The 23,532-nt window shown below is 43.2% G+C and overlaps 1 protein-coding gene across 1 annotated transcript in view; it reads right to left on the minus strand.

The window, feature by feature from the left end:
* Positions 1-257: 257 nt before the first annotated feature.
* The window catches only part of nkd1 (naked cuticle homolog 1), a 28,635-nt gene continuing 5,360 nt past the window's right edge, over positions 258-23,532 (minus strand). Inside the window, exons 4-10 of the mRNA XM_022744783.1 lie at positions 9,946-10,003; positions 5,653-5,756; positions 5,419-5,514; positions 3,269-3,416; positions 2,308-2,389; positions 1,730-1,857; positions 258-1,109 (exon numbers count right to left, since the gene is read on the minus strand). Coding sequence (XP_022600504.1) covers positions 577-1,109; positions 1,730-1,857; positions 2,308-2,389; positions 3,269-3,416; positions 5,419-5,514; positions 5,653-5,756; positions 9,946-10,003 — 1,149 coding nt within the window. The 3' untranslated portion in view covers positions 258-576. The remainder of the gene's footprint in view (positions 1,110-1,729; positions 1,858-2,307; positions 2,390-3,268; positions 3,417-5,418; positions 5,515-5,652; positions 5,757-9,945; positions 10,004-23,532) is intronic.

A 23,532-nucleotide genomic window follows, 5' to 3' on the forward strand; every position in this document is an offset into this window, starting at 1 on the left:
CGCCCACACATTCACACAATGTTTCACTCACACACTCACACACACACACACACACACACACACACACACACACACATACATACACACACACACACTATGCCCTGCTCTCCTATCATCTATATTCCTTCATATATTTTCATCTTTACACCACAGTCTTTCTTCCTCTCATCCCTCCTGTTCCTTAAAAACCTTTTGGCTTAGTGGTCTGGAAGGGCTGTGGTGCTGGTTTGGAGCCGTAGAGTTCATCAGGTAGTGGGATACAAAGTCAGGGGGAGAGGAGCTGTATATTAAATCTGTCCCTCCGTCCCTCCTCTCGAGCCCCAGCCGTGATCCTCAGTCCTGCTGCATACCCAAGTCTGACCAAGCTGTTTATAACACTGGTTAATAACATCTCAGCACTGGACTGCCCCTCCCATGATCCTCCTCTCCTCCCTATGTCCTGTGTCCAGTACAAAGCCACTGAAGGGCTAACTGCACAGTATTTGAGGAGGTGGTTGACTGTAGTCAGTGCCTGCAAGCCTGGTTGGGTTTTGTGGGGCTACAGGAGTGCTGAGCTGTCACAGGCAGGGTTGAAATTCAGGACTGATAAAAATGGTGGTAGTGGTGATGGTGTTCATGGTGGTGGTGATGCTCGTGCCGCTGCACCACTTGCGCCAGCCCCCCCTCATAAAGCAGCACACTGGGCAGGTCCCTCACCTGCTCCTTCTCCACCACTGGTCCTGAAGCTGCCAGAGGGCCTAAAGCGCGGTAGCCCTGGCTCTCCTTGGACCGCTGCTTGTGTTTGCGGTAGGGGGCTGTGGACTGGTGAGGTGGGGTCTGGCTGGGTAGGGCCGGGGGAGGAGGTACACCTCGGCTTCTCATCACCCTGCCACTGATCTGTGCAGGTGGTGTGCGGCTGTGGGTCTTGGGAGAACGGAGGGCATGTTTCCCTGAGTCTTGGCCTCGCGGCCGGGGAGGGTGGAGGCTGTCCGGAGCAACAGTGTCCACAACAGTTTGCAAGCGGCGGTGGTGGGAATGGGAGTGGCCGTTTTCTGGTTCGTGGGAGCGAGAGCGTGTCTGGTTGGATGAGCGGGTCTGAGGCTCTGCCTTTGTCGGTTCTGTGACTGGAGCTGTGAAACAGACAGACAGGCATTTATTTTTCTGAGAGCAGCATCAATGACAAATGTCAAGGTTGCAGAGAAACAACTCTGTCACAGGAGTGATGAATGTTGAGATTCATTACATGTGTACTCAAAACCCAGCAAAAAAGAAGAAAAACAATCCATTATATGCAACTTATTTTGCCAACAGCTCACTAATGAAGATCCACTAAAAAGCTCCACGGTAAGATTGTGGCAGCTTGATTTCAGTTTCTGTCTTCATGTGGATAACGCTGACACACCATGACACAGAGCAGATCTCTGTTAGTGCTTTCCTAACAGCACCAACATTAAAATAATCACATGTCATCGCTGACCATCAGATCAAGGCCGCTGCTTATTAGACCTAATACTTCACTTCACAACAGCCTGTTCTGTTGATGGGCTTTAGCCTTGAACACTTGATGTATTGTGCTTGCCTGAGCCCAGATGTTTGTACTGGCGAACAGCTCAGTGGGCTGGTAGTTCCACCTAATGGCTCCAAGCAGGTGCCGCAGTAATGAGGGCCCCTGGATGCAGCTTCAAAGGGCCACGGTCTGTGTTTCTCCCTCCCCTCTCCCCCTCGTTACCCCTGGCCCCGGTCCACTCACCGGCTCCGAAGCGGGATGTGTAGTTTTCGATGCCTGCCAGGTCCAAGTAGTGGTTCCTGCGTTCCAGGTTCTCATCCACACAGTGGCGCTGGCAGCCCGGCTGGGTGTGGTGGTCACTGTGGTGGCGCCTGTGGACACAAGCGGCACCTCTCATTAGGTAGCAGTTTGGGTCAGTGAGGTTCAGTATGGTAGTGTTTGGAGAAAGTAAAACAAGTGTTCCTTATGATCAGGCAGCAGCAGGCGAATTGTTAGAGAAGTGAGATTGTGACTGGAAAATCACAGGTTTAAACCTCAACTGGAAGTATCTGAACAGAGGCCTAACTCTCCCCTCCACTGCTACCTCCTCCTTAGTACAGTGTAGGTAAATCTGGGCAAAACTAATTAAAGAGTAGACAACTATTGCAGATCTCAAGTGTGTGAACAACCACTACCCCTTGCAACTTTTATGAGAAAAGAAAAGGGGGATGTTCAAATCAGCGATCTAATAAAAAAAATCTGATGATGATAAACTTCATATTCTTCTTGTAGACACCACAAGCTTAAATAATAGAAACTGTGTTCAGAGGAGGTGGGTTTACCTTAGGAGTGCTCGAGTCTTCTTGTCTGCACTCTTGGGGTCTTCTGTACACTTGTCATTTTTCTCTCTGGGGTGGGACAAGTCTGTGAATGTGTGAAAGACAGGAGGCTATTATCAAAGAGAGCTACACAGAGCAGCCACACACTCACACACACACACACACACACACACGTACACACACACACATGACAACAGTCACACAAGCCTCAGAAGAAAGCAACCTTTGTTTTGGGGTTTTACTTTGAAGATCTATAGAAAAGGAAAAACAACAATGCTTCATTTATTCTATTTTCAACTCGCAGCCTCTTATAAGGCGTGAAATGAAATAAAAAAACTTGCAGACTTCAGAAATAGTTTATTAAGGCTGCGAGATCTGATGCAGTTTGAAATTAGCATGAAGGCAAGCGGCGATATTTTCAAAGCTTGCTCTGTTTGAATCTCTTGATGGATATTTATAGTCGAAACAATAGGACGCAAACACACAGGAATATATACTTTTTGAGATATTTTTCCCTGACTACTTGTTTACCAAGTCATCAGTGAGAAAAGTTAAGTTGAACGTAGCTATATTTTCCCAGCAGCTCTGAGAAGGGGGGGGAGGAAGAGAGGGGGAGAAGAGGGGAAAAAAGGGAACTTTGGAGAAAAGAAAAATGGCTGTGGTTATCAAAAGGACTCGGCACATCTCTTAAGGTTTCTTTCAGAGTATTTGAAGGCGCTGAGGGAGGGGGCCTTCTCTTGGCTCTGTCACTCCCCCCATCATTAAAAATGAACCCCATTGAGTGGGAGAGATGGAGCGACTCTGAGACTGCGAGGAACAAAGCTCTGACAGGCCTGAAGCAGCCGCCTTTCTGCATGACAACAAACACATCTCTGGCTGAGCTGACAGCAGGCAACACAAGGGAGACCCCAAAATGCCCTCTCTTCTCCTCCGCCCCCACCCACTGTGTTAATGCAAGCTTTACCTGCCGCACCCTGCGTGCAACTCCTCCACCGCTGGCTGGAATCAGGCGCCACCGAGAGCTTGACCCGCAACGTCTTGCTGCTGCCAGGAGAGTGGTTGACGGAGGCGTCCACGACCTCGTAGATGGTGTGGAGCAGGCTGGTGATATCCTGCGGGAGAGAGGTTATGGGAATGTGTTTGATCTGGGCTTTTTGATATGCAGCTTCCATTTATCACTTGATCACAACGTATAACAAAGATATTGTGTGGATTATTGGTAGCACTGGTGCAGAGACACAGAATTTCAGCGCACATATTTCACAGAAGGAATCAAGAACAAAGGGGCATGCTGTAGGAGACTATTCTTATTACTACACTGTTTGAATTCAGTATTCTGTAGCTTTGTGCATGTATCATAAACTTCATGCTAGCTAGGAATTTAAAGAAGTGACTCAGACAACAGCGAACAGAGAAACACACTGATGTCAGTTGTTTTAGTTCAGCTTTCCAAGTGAAACGATCAGACAGGGTGTAAAGACAAGTTATAAATTCATGAAAAGAAACGTCTCTGCGGTAGCAGGGGCGGCTGACTGAGATGTCAGACCTGATATCAGTCATGTTACAGCTGTGTGAGCTCTAGACTTTTTCTGTTTAATTCCTCAGTGTCTTTTAAATGACTGAGATCACGTCTGCATACGGAGTGACATGTTTGTAGGTTTTCAAATAAGTGCAACAAAGAGCAGGTATACATATACTCAAAAGCACACATTCAAATACAAAGCACCCCTGTCCTCGCATGAATCATGCAAACAGATGTTTTCATGTGACTGCAGGTCATTATGATGCTCTGCCTCAGGCCAAGGAAAAGGAGGGACAGAATTATAGGAACAAAGACAAATTAAACAATTACCAACATCACAACTTTCAAATGAAAGGTGATTCCATGTTTACTTCAGGAAAAGGTAGTTGACCGTATTTGGACTCCTTAATTTGCACATAAAATAACGCTGTCTCTTGTGGCTGTTTATATTATTTATATATTCAGCACTGACAAGTGTTTGGTGCACCATACTGAGCTAATGACTCCCTCTTGGGTCTTGGCAACTGCGCTGGATCTTTTCATAGTAAACTCAGCTTTAATTGTCCATAAAGATTTCACCTGGTATGGATGTGAAATGAATTGACTCATACAGTATCTCAAATCTCATCAGCGTTTTACTTTACGCAACTTCACCAAAAGAGCTTATTTGACCACACTGCTGAGAATTAAGCCACACAAAGACTCCACTAGTATAATTTTCACTCACTATACCACTCTGGCTCACAAAAAAAGGACTATTATGAATTCTTCAGGGACTGGTTCCACATACTGGTTTCAGATATAGATGAACTGTAAAAAAATAAATAAATAAAAAAATGAAATAAAATAAAATCTTTTTTTTGCTTCCTTCTCTTTTTTATTTGTGTGAAGAGGTACAAAAAAAAAAAAAGAGTTTGAGAAGAAAGCTCTTCTTTCCTCCTCCAAGCCGCCGCCTGCCGTCTCATGAGCCGTGGAGCCACAGGCAATGCCAAAAAAACTGCACAGCCAACCACACAGAGGACAGCTCCAGTCTCTTTGCGCTGTTTCAAGTTGTTCTCAAAAAAACACAGGCCTTTCTGGATGTTCTCTCAGATCTGTACCAGGCAGACGCAAGCCACAAGGTACCTCGCAGGAGTGGGAACACACAGACGGTGCTGGATTTGGTTCTTAGGAGTGAGATTGGGTTAGAGGCTTATAGCTTCTATCCTCACTTTCTTTTTGGGTGTGGTAATACCAGAAAAAGTTAACAGGGAAGTTACTGATTCATTTCCAGGCAAAGATGAGATGGTGTTTTGTATAAGTAAGCTGCTTGATCTGTAAATTTTTTGTGGCATTAACTTCAAATGTGTGTATTCAAAAATGTTTCTTTCATATTTTTTCCATTTATATTATTGCAAAGTACAGGAAAATGACAAATGCTAACTAGGTACGTTTGATATGAAAAAGGCTGAACGATTTACTTTTCAACAAAGTGACTACTGTGTGGTGTTGGCAGCTGTTTTGTTTTAATTGTCTGCTTCGTATTCATTTGCTTGCTTGTTCATTCATTCATTTCTCCAGGTTAAAACCGTTTCGGAGCAGATGGCTATTACCTCTCTGGTTACTTTGCCGTTGTTGTCAAAGTCGTAGAGGGTGAAGGTCCACTCCTGCCTGTTATCCTCTTCCACAGACACAGCGCACTCCAGCTCCTGAAACAGCACAGCATTGGACTATCAACATCATCCAGTGTGCATGTGAGTGTGTATTTGTGAGTGTGTCCTCCTGCCATTGCCCTAGTTTCATCCAGAGGGGAGGTAATAAACGTCCTGTTCAGTGTTGACACTCACTTCAAACTGGAGCTGTTTCTGTGGCCCTGCGGGGGATTGGCTGTCCCTCTCCTGCATCTTCTCCTCCACACAGCAGCTGTCTGTCTTCTCCGGGGGTAAAGCCACTGCAGCGACACACACACACACACAGACACACACACACAAAGATAAAAGAGGGAGCCTCGGGATGGAAACGTTGAGTGCAGTCATAACCTGAGGATATGCCGTTGCCTTCAAGTGTTCCTTGTAAGCTCCTACTTCCGAGCTTGGCAGTCGCAATTAAGTTGTGTCACATATTCAAGTGCTCCTGGTTTGAAATAAATCTACACAGCCACACTTCTCACTCTTTTTGTCTTACTGAAATAAGATTTTTTTATATTCATATTAGTAATAAATTATGTTTGAAGGCAGTATAGGTGCGGAAATAATACATACATAGTATCAACAATTTTGTTGGACTTCAGGTTTCAGAATTCAATTGAATTTTACTTGTACAGTGTATTTACATTATTTGCTTTAATTTTCAAGGGTGGCAGAAAATCAAAGTATCTGACAAAAAATGCTCTTTGGATTATCACATGTCTAAAACGCTTAGGGGAAGCAATCAGAGCAAACTGATCTGTGATCTTTTGTTTCTTTTAAGACATTTTAAGTTGCTTTTACCAGTACTGAAAATACACTCATGCTGCCAGGGTTGAGAAATGTTACTCAAATTGAGTTTCATGTCAAATAACAAGATAATTACTGCATCATTTCAGAGAGCAGAAGTGATGTAGAATCGAAACATCAAGACGGGAACCGGAGCTCAAAATGTCAATCCAGTGCGAAGAAAAATGTTTAAACTGTGACAGAACTGACTCTCTAGTGGCAAAAGCTCTTCCATCAGCCACATAAAGTAATAGTTTTTAAACTCTTAGCCACCATATATATATCCCAGTGAGTTTGCACTGAGAGGGGATGTCAAACATGAAACTGAATGGTATAACATGCCTAAAACATGACAGAGTATTAGGTGGCTTTCGATTATAAATGGTGGAACTAAAACTGCATCGGAACATCAAAGGCCTATAGGACGCCCCTGAGTCCCCAGCTCAGTGCAGCAGAGCTCATCATTTCATGGAATGACATTCATTACATTACCATCCAGACGGAGAGTACAGGGAGACAGTCCAGAGGGAGCATTAATCTGTCGTATACATTTTACCAGTCAAACTGACGGCCAGACCAAACTGTGTGGAGCCTGACAACGTTTCAAATACCATAAATCAATGAAGTATTCACTGTACTACACCTTATGGCACAGATATTCCCGGACCACAACCCTGCTTTGTTTTGATCAGTGAACACAAGTTACTGTATAGGGTGGGACTCCATTAGGAGTGCAATCCACTACAATTACGCAATTAAGAAATTTGTGTAGCCTTAAGTGATGACTTAAAAAGTTATAACTGTGCAATACATTAAGGTAATATCTGCGGTCACAATTAATGGTAATGGTATTATTGGATTGCATGGTATTGTAAGGTGGTCCACACTGGTGGACAGAAATAACACGACTGTCATTGTGTGGTTGGATGTTTTAGTTTCAGAGCTGGATGTTAGCCCAGCTCTAATGCTACCGGATATCCTTCTCTGCTTTGAAATTCAACATTTGTTTGACACACGAGGCCGCAGATACATGCAACATGTAACTGAGACCTGAGAGGTGTACGTGTCGGTCCCTTTGCGAGCCTCTATGAGTTATGGTTTCCCAGACACATCCTTGCTTCATCTTCATTGGTGTTTCCATGTAGCCTCTTACAGCTTTTACTCAGCCACAGACCCTGTATGTTTCACTTCTGGTCATTAGCTTTGCTGTGTGTAAGCATCAGCCCCCCCTTTCCCCGCATCCAATCACAAACCCGTAGGCCACAAATACACCCATAAACCCGCACAGACCACGCCCCTCTCTCTCCACCCTCCACAGCTCCTCTCTCCTCCCGCCACACTTTGAAGTTCCATTCTCAAACCTTTTGGATCAGGATCAGAAAGGCTGTAAAACAGAATCACTAATTAATTAAGCCAAGTCAAATCTGAAACACTGTTTGTTTGCTCGCCAACAGAGCAGACACAACAGCCCAATTTCTTTCCTCCTGATCCAAAGCAGATCAAAGCAGACCTGTCTCATCCCTGGGTAGGGGAAAATGCCAGAAATGAAAGGCATCGTCCCAGGGAGCTTTCACCAACTTTTTGGAGAGGAGCTGCATTTTGGGTCCTGCTGTTTGATCATCTGAGGTGCTCAAAGGGAACATTGTGTGCAGGGGCAAATCTGTTCCGTAGCAGGCTCAATATGGTGGTGAGATGCTTATCTCGGAGCTAATGAAATGCCGGGAGGAGTAACAGTAATCTGCTATCACCCTCCCCCCTCCACGACCCCCACCCTCCACCGCCACCAGAGACATAAGCCGGCTCTTTATGAGAGAAGCTGCCGCCAGGGGATTGGCTGCACATCAGATCTGAGGGGCAAGACGAGGGCAGCCGAGGCTGGCACCCTCCATGCCAAGCCTGCTCCAGCAACCCTGCTACACACACGTGCATGCATACACTTGAACACGCACACAAACACCAGTTCTGGCAGGTTGGGAAAGCTGCCACACACAGTGAGCAATCACACCAAGCTTAGCTTGGAGACGTAACAGAGCCTGTCCCCCCTCATACATTCGGACAGCTCAGTGCTTGGTACCAAGGTGATTTTGGGATGGGCAGGATGAGATGGCCTTTGTAATTACTTTTCTCCTCCTTCAGAAACCACCACTGAAGTACTCAGCTTCTCATGAACCGGACACTTTGTATCCCTGCAGTCTCATTTAGCTACTTAGTGACCAACTGTAATCGGCAGCCTCCATGTGAACAGGTATAATACAATCTGAAGCAAGGTGCTTCTGAACAAAAGGATACAGAACTTCATAAAAAGCCCATCTAGGCTGTTCTTGCATGCGTGCAGTACCGATGTTGAGTATCCTAAAGACACTTTCATCGCTGAGCCCTTCTTCCCAGCCTTGCAATTTTTGCCAGAAAGTTCCCAGAAAACTTCAATCCCCAGAAAACTTTCTTTGGAAGTGCTTCCTTAAACCCAGAGGAAATAAGGCTTTCATGTATGTTCACTGTCCTATCATCTTTGTTCTCACTGTTTTCCCTCCCATTCCCACGTTAGTCCACTTTGTCAGATCTATAGACAATGGATCTGCAATCACAGCAAAGTGTCTTGTTATGAGGACAATTTATTTCAAGCTAAAATAACTAAAGAACTGTTTAGATAGCAATTTTCATTAGTAAGTTAACATAATAGCTGCACATATAATATTTGACAATTTCTCAGGCAGACAAATTAATTTGGATGTATCCACCTCTGGCTCATAAAGTGAGTCCAAACTCTGACGCTTGAAAAAGTGTGCTGGTATGAAACAGAAACTTGTTGATTACCTCAACTCCACTCATCTAGCAAAACTGTGTCCCATTCTCCCTGAATAAGACCCCACAAATATTCTGGTATGTGATATCTCTACACCCACAGACATGACACCGTGGCCGCCCCTTGCTTCCCATCAGTGGCTGAGTTTGCCTTCGTAACTTGAATATGAGAAATAAAATTTTATTAACGTCTGAATTATGGATATATTCACTCATAAACTATGGAATCTTTTATTGAAGCAAATTATCTAAGCTTGCACCCGTTAATCATGGAGAATGAACAGAGCACCATACTCTTTACTCTCTTTAATTTACAGCATCTGTCTTGAAGGGAGGACAAGCTCGGACCAGACTCCGGTTCAGCCCAATGACTAAACATCATTTCCAGCTCTATTTATCAGCCATGTTATCTCTTGTCTCTCTTCTCTATGAAGCACAACTGAAATAAAGGTCTCGCTTCCAAATTCTGGGCTGGTCTCATTCAACTTTGCATTTCAGCCTGCACCTCACGTCCAGTGCTGTCTTTAAATGGGAGGGAGAGACTTTCTTCTCCCGGAGCTCTTAATCCAGGATCACATCACATCAGGGAAAAAACATGGAGGAATGGAGGAACTTTGCAGAGCACCGCTGGGGGAGGGGTGGATAAGAGATGGAGGAGGTGAGGAGGCGGGAGGGAAGGTAAAGGGGACCTCATCAGCACATTGTTGGAGCTTAGCGAGTGGGTGTGGAGCAGAGGGGAAAAGAGGAACCACACAAGACAGTTGCAAACAGTATTTCTTGCAGGTTTTCATTCAAATCAAACTAACAGGGACCACATGAGCTGCTGCAACCTTTGGTGATGATGATGAAGAGCAAGGGGCCTACCTTCTAAGCGGTAGTGTTCATCACCAATCCCATCAGCACATGCTTCATCCATAGAGTCCTGGAGAGAGCAAGAGAGAGAGAACAAGACACATATATCAGTGCTTCAAGTCATATAGTGGAGAAGTATAATATTTTTGTCACGTAAAACAAACATCTTTAACAGTGCAAATCCACAGCACAGTTTTCCAACACTGAGTGACATGCCCAAATCGAAATTATAGCGTTTATACATCTATATATGAACAAAGTTTGACAGCTGCGTGCTGAGCTTGAACAGCAGCGGAAAGTTTAAGAGGCTAGTAATTGCAGGACTGAAATGAACTGAGCATAAGACTGGCAGTCGGAATTGAGACTATGAAATAAGTATCTAAATCACTGCCGTCGGCCCTGCAGGGAATTATGAGAAAGACGGCTGGTAGTAGAGGCTATTTCGGTGGCGGGCTATCGTTGCAGCGATACGTTCAGAGGCTTGTTTTGTCCCGGACAGTTTTCACCCGGGCCCCCTCTCCTGGCAGCTCTATCTGTTAGTGCATACCACAGAGACTGGTGGGACATGTGATCCCCAAACTTCGCTGTGGAAAAGTCTGGCTCAGGTATCCATGTTGCATTACAGTCATCTGGCCAAAAAACCATTACTCATGGGCTGACAAACGCATATACATGCACACATTCAGTGACCCACCCCTGTGCTTTCTTCCAGAGTTTCCCACTGCACATAAACTACTTTCAGTCAGTCATCAAAAATGAGACAAACTGCACACACTCTGCTTCGAAAAAAACATATTAACAACACTTATCATAGGTGATGATTAACCTTAATAATTAAAAATACCTCCTTTAATGTAAGTGTATGAGCATTTGTGTTTCTTGTATATATGGTGGTGTGTGTGTGTGTGTGTGTGTGTGTGAGAGAGGCAAAGCTGTGACAGCGTGAGAGGGGATTTCTGTGTAATCCAGAGAGGTAGAAGGTCAGATGGTGTGATCTTACCCTCCTCAGACTAGTGCCGGCCAGGCTGCAGCGTTGTAGGTGGCCTCAGGAAGAGAATAGAGCAAACCACAGGACTAACTGACTGGCTGGCTGTATGACTGATTGCCCAAAGCAGGTATAAACCTGTGTTTGTTGTTGGTGTGGATAGGTCAACACACGTTACAGCCTAGCTTCCATTAGCCTGCTCCTAAGCTGGTTTTAATGCAGGTCAGACGCTGCTCAGCTTCGAGATGATAAAAGGGTAACCAGTAGTTTCTATGATAACTGCAGGATCACATAAGGGTTACAACAGAGTGCAAGAAAAAGATACTAGAGCTGTGAACTATGCTTGAACTGACAACTGGTGTAAACAAAAGTGTTTTACTTCACCATATGTTTTTGAACAAGGTCAACAATGAACTTTCTTACTTCAAATGAGTTTTGTTGACAGATGTTCAGACTATATAAACTATATGTAGACTTAAGTATGATATATGATTGCATCCAGTTTTGCACATTTGTCAACTAAATTGATAATTCTATTGTCAATAAATGCTTATGGCCATTAAATGACTAGTCAGTTAGTTCAACAGTCACAGTCGATGCATCATTTTCAACAGGCAATTCATTCATGTTAAATTAAAGATGGCTACTTCTGCAGGTCCTGCATTTGTAGGGTTTGTGGTACTTGTCAGCTTTAGTAGTGATGAAAATACCTAATATTTACTATAAGTTTAATTATGACTTCTCTCCTTCTGTCAATATACACACTTGCTTTCTCCAACTTGTGTTCCACACAGATCGGCCCTCTCAGATAGGTCACAGTCATGGCTATGAGCCACATCACTGGGTAAGTGTAAATTACTCTGTGGTAACATTAACATTGGCCTCTGTTTCAATAATACCCCATAGATAAATAAAATCACTCCACAATCCAAATTCCTTTAATTCCTCACGCAGAGACACGTGCACACCCGTACACAAACACAGCATCTTGAAAGCATTTCAGTTTTCTGATGAATGATCCAAAATTATTGAGGGGTTAGCCAAGAACATGAGAAAAAAGGGGGAAGAGGAATGTGCTAATTGGTTGTTGTCTGTGGTGATGGATGGGAGCTGTATTATTAGTATGCTGGGGTTACTCTGGGATTTGCTCTGGTCAGTGTTAAGGAAAAAAATATCCCATGCTTTTTTTACTTTACACTCACACACGCATGCACGCACACACACACAAACACACTAACTCCTCCCCTCATGAAAAGTCTCTGACCACTAAATAGAAATGGATATACAAGGAAGTAGAAAAAGAAAAACAGTATTTTCAAACTGGAGCAGAAAACCCAAATTTCTCATCATCCTTATAAGTGTATTTTTCTTTGCCCTGTCACTTGTTAGTTGTTAAGAAAAAAAAGAAAGACAGTTCTCCTGGTTAAGAAACCATGTAATGATGGCAGGTATCCAATCTTAAAAAAAAAAAAAAAAAAAAAAATCTAATCAAATCATAAAAATATATGGGAATATTCAGTTTGAATTTTTGTTCTCAGCTTTGTGGACATCCTCTATGGAGCTCCTGATGGCACTACCACTTTCGAGCTTAGCTCTCAAGTTTCAGGCTTTGGCAGTGATTGATCAGATTGTCCTGGGCCGAAAAATAACATGCAAGAGTTCTAAAAATAAGATGTTTGCTTCTGAGTTTCCTGCTTTCCCACCAGCCAATTAGTCAGGGACACAATGAGGCAAATTTCTTTTTTCAACTCCAGAAAAGGGAGGTTTGGACGGCAGAAGCAACAGTTCTGCTTCCATCTTCCTGATATCATTTTGCTTCATCTCCTTAGTCTATGAATCATGTCGTGATATTATTCACAAACGTGACGTTGTGAAAAGAGATAAAACTTATTTTAAAAAAGCAGCAAATATTGTAATAAGATTTTAAATATACCATACTGAAGGCAGAACAGAATTACATTATCACACACTAAAGAAGTAAGAGATGAAGCAGTACTAGTAAAAGTGTTGTAACAGCATGTTAATGCTGGTTTTTGACAAGAAAGCAACTCAGTCCAGTTTGTTAAGCCACAGAGGAAAAAGGTTTGAACTCACTCCTTTCACTTTGACTTAAAATGAAGGCACTCAGAGTGGATTTTGCCCCAAACTGTGATGCTGGTCATCCCTCTCTAAAATGATTTCTCAACTAATGAGTACAGATGAGCTTAACTGATGCAACATTTACAAACAGTTAGTGAATCTGAATGGTCAAGGCTGTCAATGAGAAAACTGGGTCTCATTAGTTTCTAGTACACATGTACTGTATGCATGCACAATGACCAGCTATATGTATGAAAACGGTAAAAGAGCCATCAATCTCATTTGGTCCAGCAATGAGCCAATAATGGGCTTCTCTTGGGACCCTCACTAATTCAAGGATCAGAGGTCACTGTGGGAGAAGCTACCCCACCCACAGTGGCTCAATTTCAGTGCAAACTATGAAAACATGAGAGTCAATCCTCCATGAAGCAACTATTGGCATTGGCATTATAAACTCAACACAATATGATTCAGAGGCACTGCTGACTAAGTCTGCTAAACACTGGGTGTCATTGTTTTGACTTTCAGTCTGCTCATTCATTCAATGCAGTTGTTTGTGCATACATGTTCTAACTCTGCTGTCATTTCAGACTCTGTTACGCCCACCTGCCAGCCTTTCCCGGCAGTAGAATCACCTGACCTGCTCCTCCTCTGCACTCAGTTGCTCACCTGTTCCCCATTCCCTCATCAGCTCCTCAGTATATACAGTATACCAGCCTGTTTCCACTTGCTCTCTGCCAGGTCTTTGTGCCACTTGCCTTAGCTTTCCAGCAGTCAGTTCTCTGCCTACCTGTTTTGATCCTGAACTGTGTTTTGGACCTTGTCTGCGTTATTTTGGATTTTGCCATAGCCCAACCCTTTGTTGGGAGCTTGGATTTTTATATCCTTGTTTTGTTCTACGCAAAGCCTTCTACATCTGCCTCCTGAGTCTTGCTCTTGGATCTCTTTTTCCGATGACCGTGACATTGGGTGTTACAGTGTTTGGATGTTTTGCTCCTGCTTGTCTCTGTAGCTTATGAAAGCTACAGCGAAGGTCTCACTTCCCTCTCTGCAGGATTCGGTCAGAGGTGCTGGCTTCAGGGCACAAACAAGCATCTTTCTGTTGCACTTGAGACCAGCTAAAACAATTTTCCAGACATGATGTTAAATGTTCTGTGGAAACCAGCGCATAAAGCATTTTGCTTTCAACGGCAGCCACGTCCAGAGCTTCTTCAGGGCCTTTAGGACAAGGGATTGTATGGCCCCTGTGTGTCTTAAAGTCATTCAAGCCCCTTTACAGAAAGTGATTTATTACTGGACTATAACACAGAACACAGTGTGCCTGCCCCATTACAACATCCCATATACATAACTCGCCGGCCTGAAGGCTTGTTTGGGTTGGCCATTGGAATTATTTGGCAATCCTCATCAATGGCACACTATATGAATATGGATTTGGAGATGCCAAAGACAGATTAGCATACTTAAGAATGATAATATTTACTAAACTAACACTACATCAAGTTATTTGTTTAAGAATGGCAACCACTCTACAGTACTCAGTATGTTTTCTTTATTAATGAAAACGTCAGCTCATTCAACGCCAGGCCTTAGACCAATTATTGCTAACTATAACAAACTAATAATTGACACATTTCAGTTAAACTCGATTACAGCGGACAAAATTAAATATAACTCAAGAATACTTTAATGGAAGTGTGGACTCAAGGCTTCAACAGATTTTCACCAGGATGATTTCGATGATTTTCACTTAACATGAAAGCACACAGTATATGTTTGGATAGCCGATAAATTTGTAACCTAATTAACACAGCTTACAGAAATATCTTCATAGCTCGTTGTTGCTATACATAGTGTATAGCCCTGTGTGTCTAAACATATAGATCAAGTCTGTGGACATGTGATAATAAATGTCTATCTCAGGCGAAAGCCTATTCTAACTTCATTTCACCACTGAGGTTGGAATGCGCTACATGCAGTGTAGATGTGAGAGCTGTAGCCTTTACATCCATGAAGTTATTCTGAAGCCACATTCTTAAGGAAATTAAATGAACATGCCACATTGCTGTTTACCCTGGCCATTTTCATCTTGGCTCACAAATCAAATATGTCAGCTCTGAAAAGGTAGCTCACCTGACAGAGTTAGACAGTTCCGTCTTGTCAGCAGTTTCAATCATTACATTTGCTTCAAAATGGTGAGATAGTGTTAAGTGACCCAACTGATCCCTTGGCTGCTAACCTTGATCAGCGTGAATAGGAATGAAGAAATCATCGATTGAGTACATCCTGAACCAATGCAGAGCAGAGTGTAGTCGGAAAAGTGCACTGTGCTCAACTAACCTACCCTCGATACAAGGTTAAAAGTTAAGAAAGGTTCTTCTGCTACTGCATTTGGCATTTTAGGGTCCATATTCTGCAGTAGAGCGGCTGCATGCTGGTATATAAGCAATTTAGTGAGTTAAGACAGACAGTTGCCACTAGCGTCATCCTCACTCTGGCACTCCAGACATGGACCCACTGGGCCATTTCTTTTTTCTGTCTGAAAGCAAAAGGGTACATTAAAGTGCAAGTAATGTGTACTTGTATGTGATTGTGGGAAAGTCCCACAAGGCCTCTTGGTCTCCATGCTGTCTTCCTCCACGACCCACCACACAGGCTGACAATTTATGCAGCCGACGACAGCTCCCCCTGATCACGCGCCAGGGCTCAGTGGAGGCAGGCCTCTAGAGCAATGGCAGCGCCACTGGCACTCCATCAAAACCCAGGAAAAATCTCATTAGTACTGCGGCTGGGTTCCTCCTGCTTCGTTCTCCACACAGCGCAAGAAAACACCTTGAGGACTGTGACGTTCGGGGCAGTGGTGCCGACATGAAGGGGGGAGCGTCCCACATGAAAGGCCATTTAGCCAAGTGCAAGGTGAGACAGGAAGAGTGACAGAGACAAGGGAGAATGTGGGAATTGCAATAGTGCTTCTCCAAGTACGTCTCCTTCCCCTGGGCCTTCAAACAAGAGACAGCTGAGGTCGCTGACACTCACATAAAAGCCACTGAGCACTGGAGAGGGTGAAATAGAGCCTTTACCGAAAGTGAGAAGTGATACTTCTTACTTGTGTTATATTCTTCACAGCCAGAGCATGGCCAATATCTGTATGGACCGATACAGGCTATATGATAAAATTCAGAGGGACAGTGCATGGCATGCAGTCCTTGTTGTCCTTGTACCAGGTATGTTAAGATACATTCAAGTTGTCATCATGTATTTGTACTTTGTCCCATGAATTTACTGCACTTGGCAAATGTATTGATTTTGACTGATTCTGACTGACCTGGAAAGTAGCCACCAACTAAAGTTTATGAATAACTAATGGAGAAAACAGCTGTAGAGCACAGGGATTTTCAAAAGCTCTAGTATACACACAGCCTCAATGTTGAAAACGAAGATATAAAACAACAAAAAAATCTTATTAGTTTTAGAGCTGCAAATTAGCTTATAGGTGTAGTATTACTCGCAAAAGATCTCAAGAGAGGAAATACCCAGCCCCCTCCATCATCCCAAAGAGTAAACTGAGATACACCGGAGGCAGTTTCAAAGGACCGAACAGCACAGCTCCTGGAATCTGGAGCAGCGCCTATCCTGCAGTATGTGGTAAGTGTGGTGGTGCTGCTGCTAGAGTGGACCACCAGTCATCGTCAGACAGCAGTTTAAACCTGGCTCCAGTCTTTTGCAGTCCTTTAACACTGGAGTGCCCCACACCTTCCAGCAACATTAAACAGCCTCATTCAAAGCACCACGTAGCAGTAAAACATGACGCCCAGAGATGGAGCCAAGATAGAGGGTGTTGATGTGAGGTAGTGAAGCGCTGCACTGCCTCTGAGTGAAGCTTCAAAGGGGATCGGTTTTCACACATGAAATAAAGATCTCAGATAATCATATAGAATAGCAAGGCTGACGCGAGACGGTGCCATTTACGGAGGAGCGGTGACGGGGCCGATTTCAAGACAACACCTACAAAACTGAAAGCCACGACAAATTAACGTCTCTGCATTTCTCTCCAGCCAAACAAGATACATCTGTTTTATTTGACAATGAGACTATCAAGCTCATCATCACATGATGCATTGAGGTAGTTTCTTGACTTTGCTCCAGCAGAACAGATGCTTACTTGTCTAAAATGTCAGGGCTTCACAACAAAGCGAACAAATGCATAAAACTGATCTCATGAGCAGTCTGCAGTGCCAAGAGGAAGTCATAACTGCTGTGTTTTTTTCATGCCTTTGATAAGAAATTCAATGCCTTTCCAGAGGTCACAGATTGTAAATCCTTTGATGTTGAGCCCTTCACATGCACCATTAACATAACATACGCTACCTGGTGGATGCTTTTAATCGGAGGTATTTTACAGTACATTTAGTGCACAAGTTTTATATTCATTTTTATGAACAGCACACTGCAACAAAAAAATTAAAACAATTTAGGGGCTTTATCAGATGTGCACGTATTACCAAGTGGTTGCAACACCCAACTTTGAAACCACATGTAGGCCCTAAATTACCACTAAAACTTTCTCTTCTGTGTCTCAACCACTTTGTCTACCTTGACTTTCTACCAAGACCAATACTTAAGTTGAGTGGAGAACAAACTGGAGAAATAATTGAACAAGCAATCCTTTAACTATGCTGACTTAAAATGGCTAACGTGTAATTTGACGTCTCAAAGGGAGAATCAAAGACGGACACCTTCTGTGCAGACTCCGTGGCCCCATGCCTGACACCCCTCGGTCAAGGCACACCCACTTCTCTTCCTGCACCCCAGGAAGGAAATTATAGCCACAGAGTAAGGATCCATCACCAGGCAGGTTGGAGGAAGCTGCTCTATGATTAAAGTGTGCATGGTCAGCAACACCACGACCGGAGGGGTTTGAAGAGGCTGCACATGCCAGAGGGCTTACTGTGTTAACTCTAATTCACGACACAGGTCATGAAGAGATTCTCCACACACACACACACACACACACAGAAACACTTTAGTGAGGTTGACGTAAAGCCCTGCATGTGGAGGAGGAGCGGTTCAGCAATTTTGCTCTGTGCACCCTTTTTTAAGTCAAATTATACTGTATGTCTGTATAAATTAACTCTCTAACATTGCAGGTTGCAAAGACACGTGACAAGACATGGATGTGTGAATTTTTGTACACGTGTTGTTTGCTTTCTGAAGCCATTTTTTTACAGGACCCACAAGTGCCATGACTGGATGCCTTCCTTTTGTAGAGCGATAGTGCACAGACACCAGTCATTTCTCCACGTCAGATTAACATTGCAAACACTGCTGGTCACATTACCTCACCCACATCAAAGGCTGCCTCCTGAAAGGCTCAGTGGAATATTAGCAGAGATTTACAGCCCTCATCTCTATGCTTCAGAAACATGCTGATCTGAAGTAATCTCCCCCCTCCCCTCTCCCTTTTTTGTGTTTTATGTGTGAAGTTGGCCAACACTTTAATGACCCATTTACAAAACTTTTACACCTGCAAAGATAAGCTTTTACAACTCAGCCAGCCCCTCAGGCACGAATCCCTACCTGTTACTCAAGGTAACAGCCTTTATTAGCTTTTGAAAAATATGTAACCACAGCAATTAACATTTATCACACTGTTTATCAAAGCCTTATCTGCACAAAGAGGAGGAGAGGGAGAGGATACGGGGTGTCAAGATCAAGAGTCAAACTGCATGATCACCCCTCCAGCAATTTAGAAAAACCAATTGCTGAGAGTGCTTACATTTACGATGAGGGAAACACTGGGCCTCATTCAGGATTTTTTTTTTTTTTTTTTTTTTAAGTTTTTCTTAAATTTCTTTAACAAATAAAAAAGATTTAATCAAAAAAATAAAAACTTTTTCTCTGATTCACAAAATGGCCTGCAATTAGCCAACCATAGCTGTGGACACTACTGTAATCTTCAGAATAAAAGAGACCAATACTACTTCTTTTACTGCAAGGTAATTACTGTCATTTTGAGACGTCTTTGGCTGAGCTGGCTACAACTGAACTTTTAGGTAACCCTGCTCACAAATGGCCAGTCACACACAGATTACGGTAACAGCGTGAGCAAAGCCACTTCTGCTTTTTCCAAAAAGTTTCCTTGGGACTCTGAGGGTTAACAGGGAATCTGAGCTAGAGGTGAATCCTTAAAACACATTCTCCACCAGCCAATGAACTCCACTTTGGGACCTCGCATTCCCAAGTGGAAGCTATGGTTTGGAAGGGAATGGAGACAGCCTGTCGCTTGGCCTTGATTTACAGGTGGTCTCCGCCTGCCAAGAGTAACAAATCACAACATTATGGCCCTCTGAATTCAGAGTAATGCTCCGATCCAAAGAATAAGAAAGAGAGAGGAGAGAAAGAAGAGAGAGAGTCTTATGCAAAATGACACACCTCATCTCCGAAAGCTTGTGCGGTTTGAACAGTGATAGAATATCTCACAGTTCATGAAGGAAATTAGTTTGCTCTGGAACCTTTAGCTTGCTTGGCAAAAATGGCAGAGGAGTCCAGCTGAGGCGACACAGGCTCACAGAGTGTGTGCATGTGTGTCAATCATTACTGCAAAAACAGGATGGATTATACATTTAAGACACACGGTTGACAGCATGCCTGCTTCCATGCTTAAGTGTCTGAGTGTTGTGTTTTAACAGTGAGTGCGCTATACTGTGTCTAGAGGGTCTTAGCAATTAGTCAAAGCTCTCTTTGAGGAGAGACAGTCCTTCAGTCGTCTGGGTGGCTTCAGACGCCAGTCTCAAGTGCTGCAAAGTGTGGGAGGAACAGGGTTTTAGTCGGAAAGTCTACCTCGAGGGCAGCTAGAAAGTGACAGGCACTTCAACCTTTTACCACAGCCAAATGAGAGGAAACACCTCAGTAACTTGTCATGTCACAAGCTACAGCTTAATGATCTCATTCTAAAAAAGTATATATTCAGGCTGGGAAAATCCTTGATGTATTCCAAGATATTCAAATGTGTTTTAAAAATGAAAAAGCTTACACCTAAGAAACTTGTAAGTTACCTAAAAGAGAAGACAATAGACTTAGACAAGCCTCAAGATCGTAATGTTTTTAATTGAAAGGGCATCTCTTTAATGTGGTTTTTATTATCTGATCCAGCCAGGACATGTTAGTTAAAAGCTGGAATGCACAAAACAGATAATGGTTTTTACTCATAGTCTAATCTGATCTGCTGAACCAGTTTTGTAAGTTGTTAAGGCTACACTGTGAGTGCAGTCTGGATTCAATCAAGCCACTCTACACATGGTGAAAGAAGCTGTAGGTGAGGACATGTCATAAAATATGATCTTTATGTTCAGATCTCCACAACTCCACCAGAAGACACTTGTCAGTAACATTTATTCAAAGCCAGTAAACTAAACCTTGTAACTGCAATCAACAGTGGAGTTCTGTGTGATAGGTGGCAGTTATGAAAACCTCTGACGTGTGCATGTTGACCAGATGGAACTGACCTCAACACCAAGGTGGCCACTCTTCCTCTCTGCTTGTGCACACGCGTGCACGCACACACACACACACACACACACACACACACACACACACACACACACAGCATGTTTAGAGCAGACATCCTTCCAGCCACAAGCCACTACCTCTAAACATCCCTCACATCTGACCTTTTAACTGTGGAACTAAAATCTCTATAATTACAGAGAGTGTTTCAACTTAGCAAGTAAACATAGCAGCAAAAATAGACACTTCAACTACTATATACAAGCACGCTGGTGCCAGACGCACGTTTCTATTCATAGCTGACTGGAATTAGTGGCTTGTGTCACTGCTCACTATAATGAACTTGCAATGGAGTAGGTTACTGAGTTACAAACTGCAACCAAAGTCTACTACCAATACTCACTCACACATTAAAATACACTGCACACAGAAACAATAAATACAAAGTTACACAAACATAAACCAGGAGACGACATTCATGAAAAAAAGTCATATTCTACATACATATTCTATCAATTTAATCCAAATCCCTGATTTAAGTCAACAAGCGCCTTACTTTGTTTGCTTGAATTTAAGTGAAACAATCACATCATCGGCATATAGGAAGCAGCAATGACATGTAGCACAACTTATGTTAAAAGACAGTGAAAAGTTAAATATTATGCCCACAAAAGTAAATGACGACAGAGAGAGAAGGATCAAATTTAACATCCTGTTACTTGTGTGAGCCTCTGAATAGGACAAAAACTGTGTGGAGAGGAAACACACAAACTATTTAAAGGTACGCCTATGTTAAATAGACTTGCTTTGGATCTCACATACACTCGGATGTAAAATTAAACTCATACAAATTTGAGAAGCCAACTACAGCAGTGTGCGCTTTAGGGAGCGTAAGGTTACTCTGCAGTCCCCTGAAGACGTACAAAATCCGTCCAAGGGAGCTGTTTTCAAACTTGAGCAAGACATGTTTGGGGGAGAGGTGGGTTTGACGGACAGGGCAAATGGCACTTTGGGGAGCACAGGGTTGGCCTGCTTCACTGAGAGTCTACAGGGTAAGGTCCTCTTTGGGTTGTGGCACCTGTGGAGCATAAACACACCAGGGGAGGACAGCTTTCTTTTCAGCAGGGCCGATCCTCTGTTTAGCTTTCCTTCCACCAAAAACATCCCCTAACACACAATCCAGACCTCCTCCTGCCCTGGCGCCACAGGAAGAGCTGAAGAGACCTGGACCCTCTGTCTGTGGGAGGCACAATGCTCTCCCAACTCTGTTTACCTAAATCCGCTTCCTCCATCCCCTATACCTCAGGTGGCCTTAGAGACCTGGTCAGCAAAGCTCTCAAACACAAGGAGAATAAACACAACATCAAGCTGTGGAGTCCATCACTGGCGTTTCCCTATGTCTACTTTGAAAGAAAAACAAATGGAAGGGAATCACACTGGGACCCTGCATCTGTGAGCAGTGATTTGAATCCACTTATTAGGGTAAACAAATGAGTAATGTGTGTATGTATATTTGTGATAGTATGCCTGTGTGCTTCATGGCACATGAGTGAATATGCACGCTCCTGTGCATGCGCACTCTCATGAGAGCTTGATAGCAGTTTTATGCAGATGTTGATCTCGTCCTATTTGAGAGCCACTTTGAGTGCTCAGTCAAATTATTCAGCACTTACTGCACAGGCCAGAGCGCAACCCGCGGGGGAACCTGATAAACAAACAAGAGAGAATTATTCAGGGTTTAAACACTTAAACACCCACTTCAGCAGAGCCTTTTAAGTGGGTGATTAAAATGGGCACTGAGCTCCCACAGAAAGCTCAGAGGAGCTCAGCACCACCACAGGAGCCCCAGTCACCTAGAGTTGGTCCCAGTGATAGCTGTGTATTAGTAGAAAATATTGCTCATGGTATTGAGCTGTATTATAAATGCTTATATTCACGAGTGCATGTGAAATGTACAACCGTCTCTTCAGTGTAGTTTACTGTCGATATTTTGGTTTCTGAAATCGTACCTGTCTACCTGTACAAACAAATCATTCTTTCATTTAAAATCAGCATTAATGCATAAACAAACTTATAAAATTTGCATGTAACTACCTTATCTGTCAACTAAATTGTTTATCAATTAATTGCTCTCCTTCCCAACTTAATATTTCAGGTCAAAAATGTAAACTCCTGATGCTGTGTGTCAGGCATACACATTGCTGTTCCCCGTTTGTAGAAACCAACTGCAGAGTAGGCAACCTGCTTCCTCTTGAATGGCCATGTGATAAACGTTTTCAGGTGCGTTGGTATGGACGGAGATTATTTATGATACCAAAAAGCTTATCTGGGTGGAGATCGTTTTCGTTTTTACAACGCAGTTTTAAAATGGAAAGGCATTAGTTTGGACGTAGACCAGTTTCAAAATGAATGCAAACTCTCAGTGACTACACATACAAACACTCTAAATCTAACTATCCCTTAAAATTTTTAAATAAATGCCACCCCCAAGCATGACACAAACCCTGCAGCCTGAGTGTAGCTGTGAAAGGGGTGGTGAGAGACACTTTGATCAACAGCTATCCGTTGCTCCAAACTGAGCGTATATTTTGGGGAAACAAAGCACAATCTCAGCTGCTAATCCCCTGAGATTCAGAGCACATTCCCGCAGAAGCCTTTCATCTCTGGAGTGCATCCGGACAGCTGACTGCAGACATACTGCACACTTATATGCACTTGCATGAACATATTTGCACATACATGAGCACCACTTCACTCATACTATAAAAATGGCAAATACACAGTTTTATTTGTAATGACACCAGCCTGTGATGACAGTTACTTCATTGGTTTTACAAACTTTAAACATGTTGTGGTACTACAGACATCTGAAACTTGACCAGATAAATTCAATAATATATTTCTTAAGAAAATCAGAAAACGGCCAGAGGGAAATACATCAGAAGATTCAGCTTTAAATGAGAGAAAGGTGGATAAACCTGGTCAAGTGTCTACATGCCACTAGAGCTTTACTTTACTCTGAACCACTG

Source organism: Seriola dumerili, unplaced genomic scaffold, assembly GCF_002260705.1.
Source record: "Seriola dumerili isolate Sdu_G_001 unplaced genomic scaffold, Sdu_1.0 BDQW01000003.1, whole genome shotgun sequence".
NCBI classification, from domain to species: Eukaryota; Metazoa; Chordata; class Actinopteri; order Carangiformes; family Carangidae; genus Seriola; species Seriola dumerili.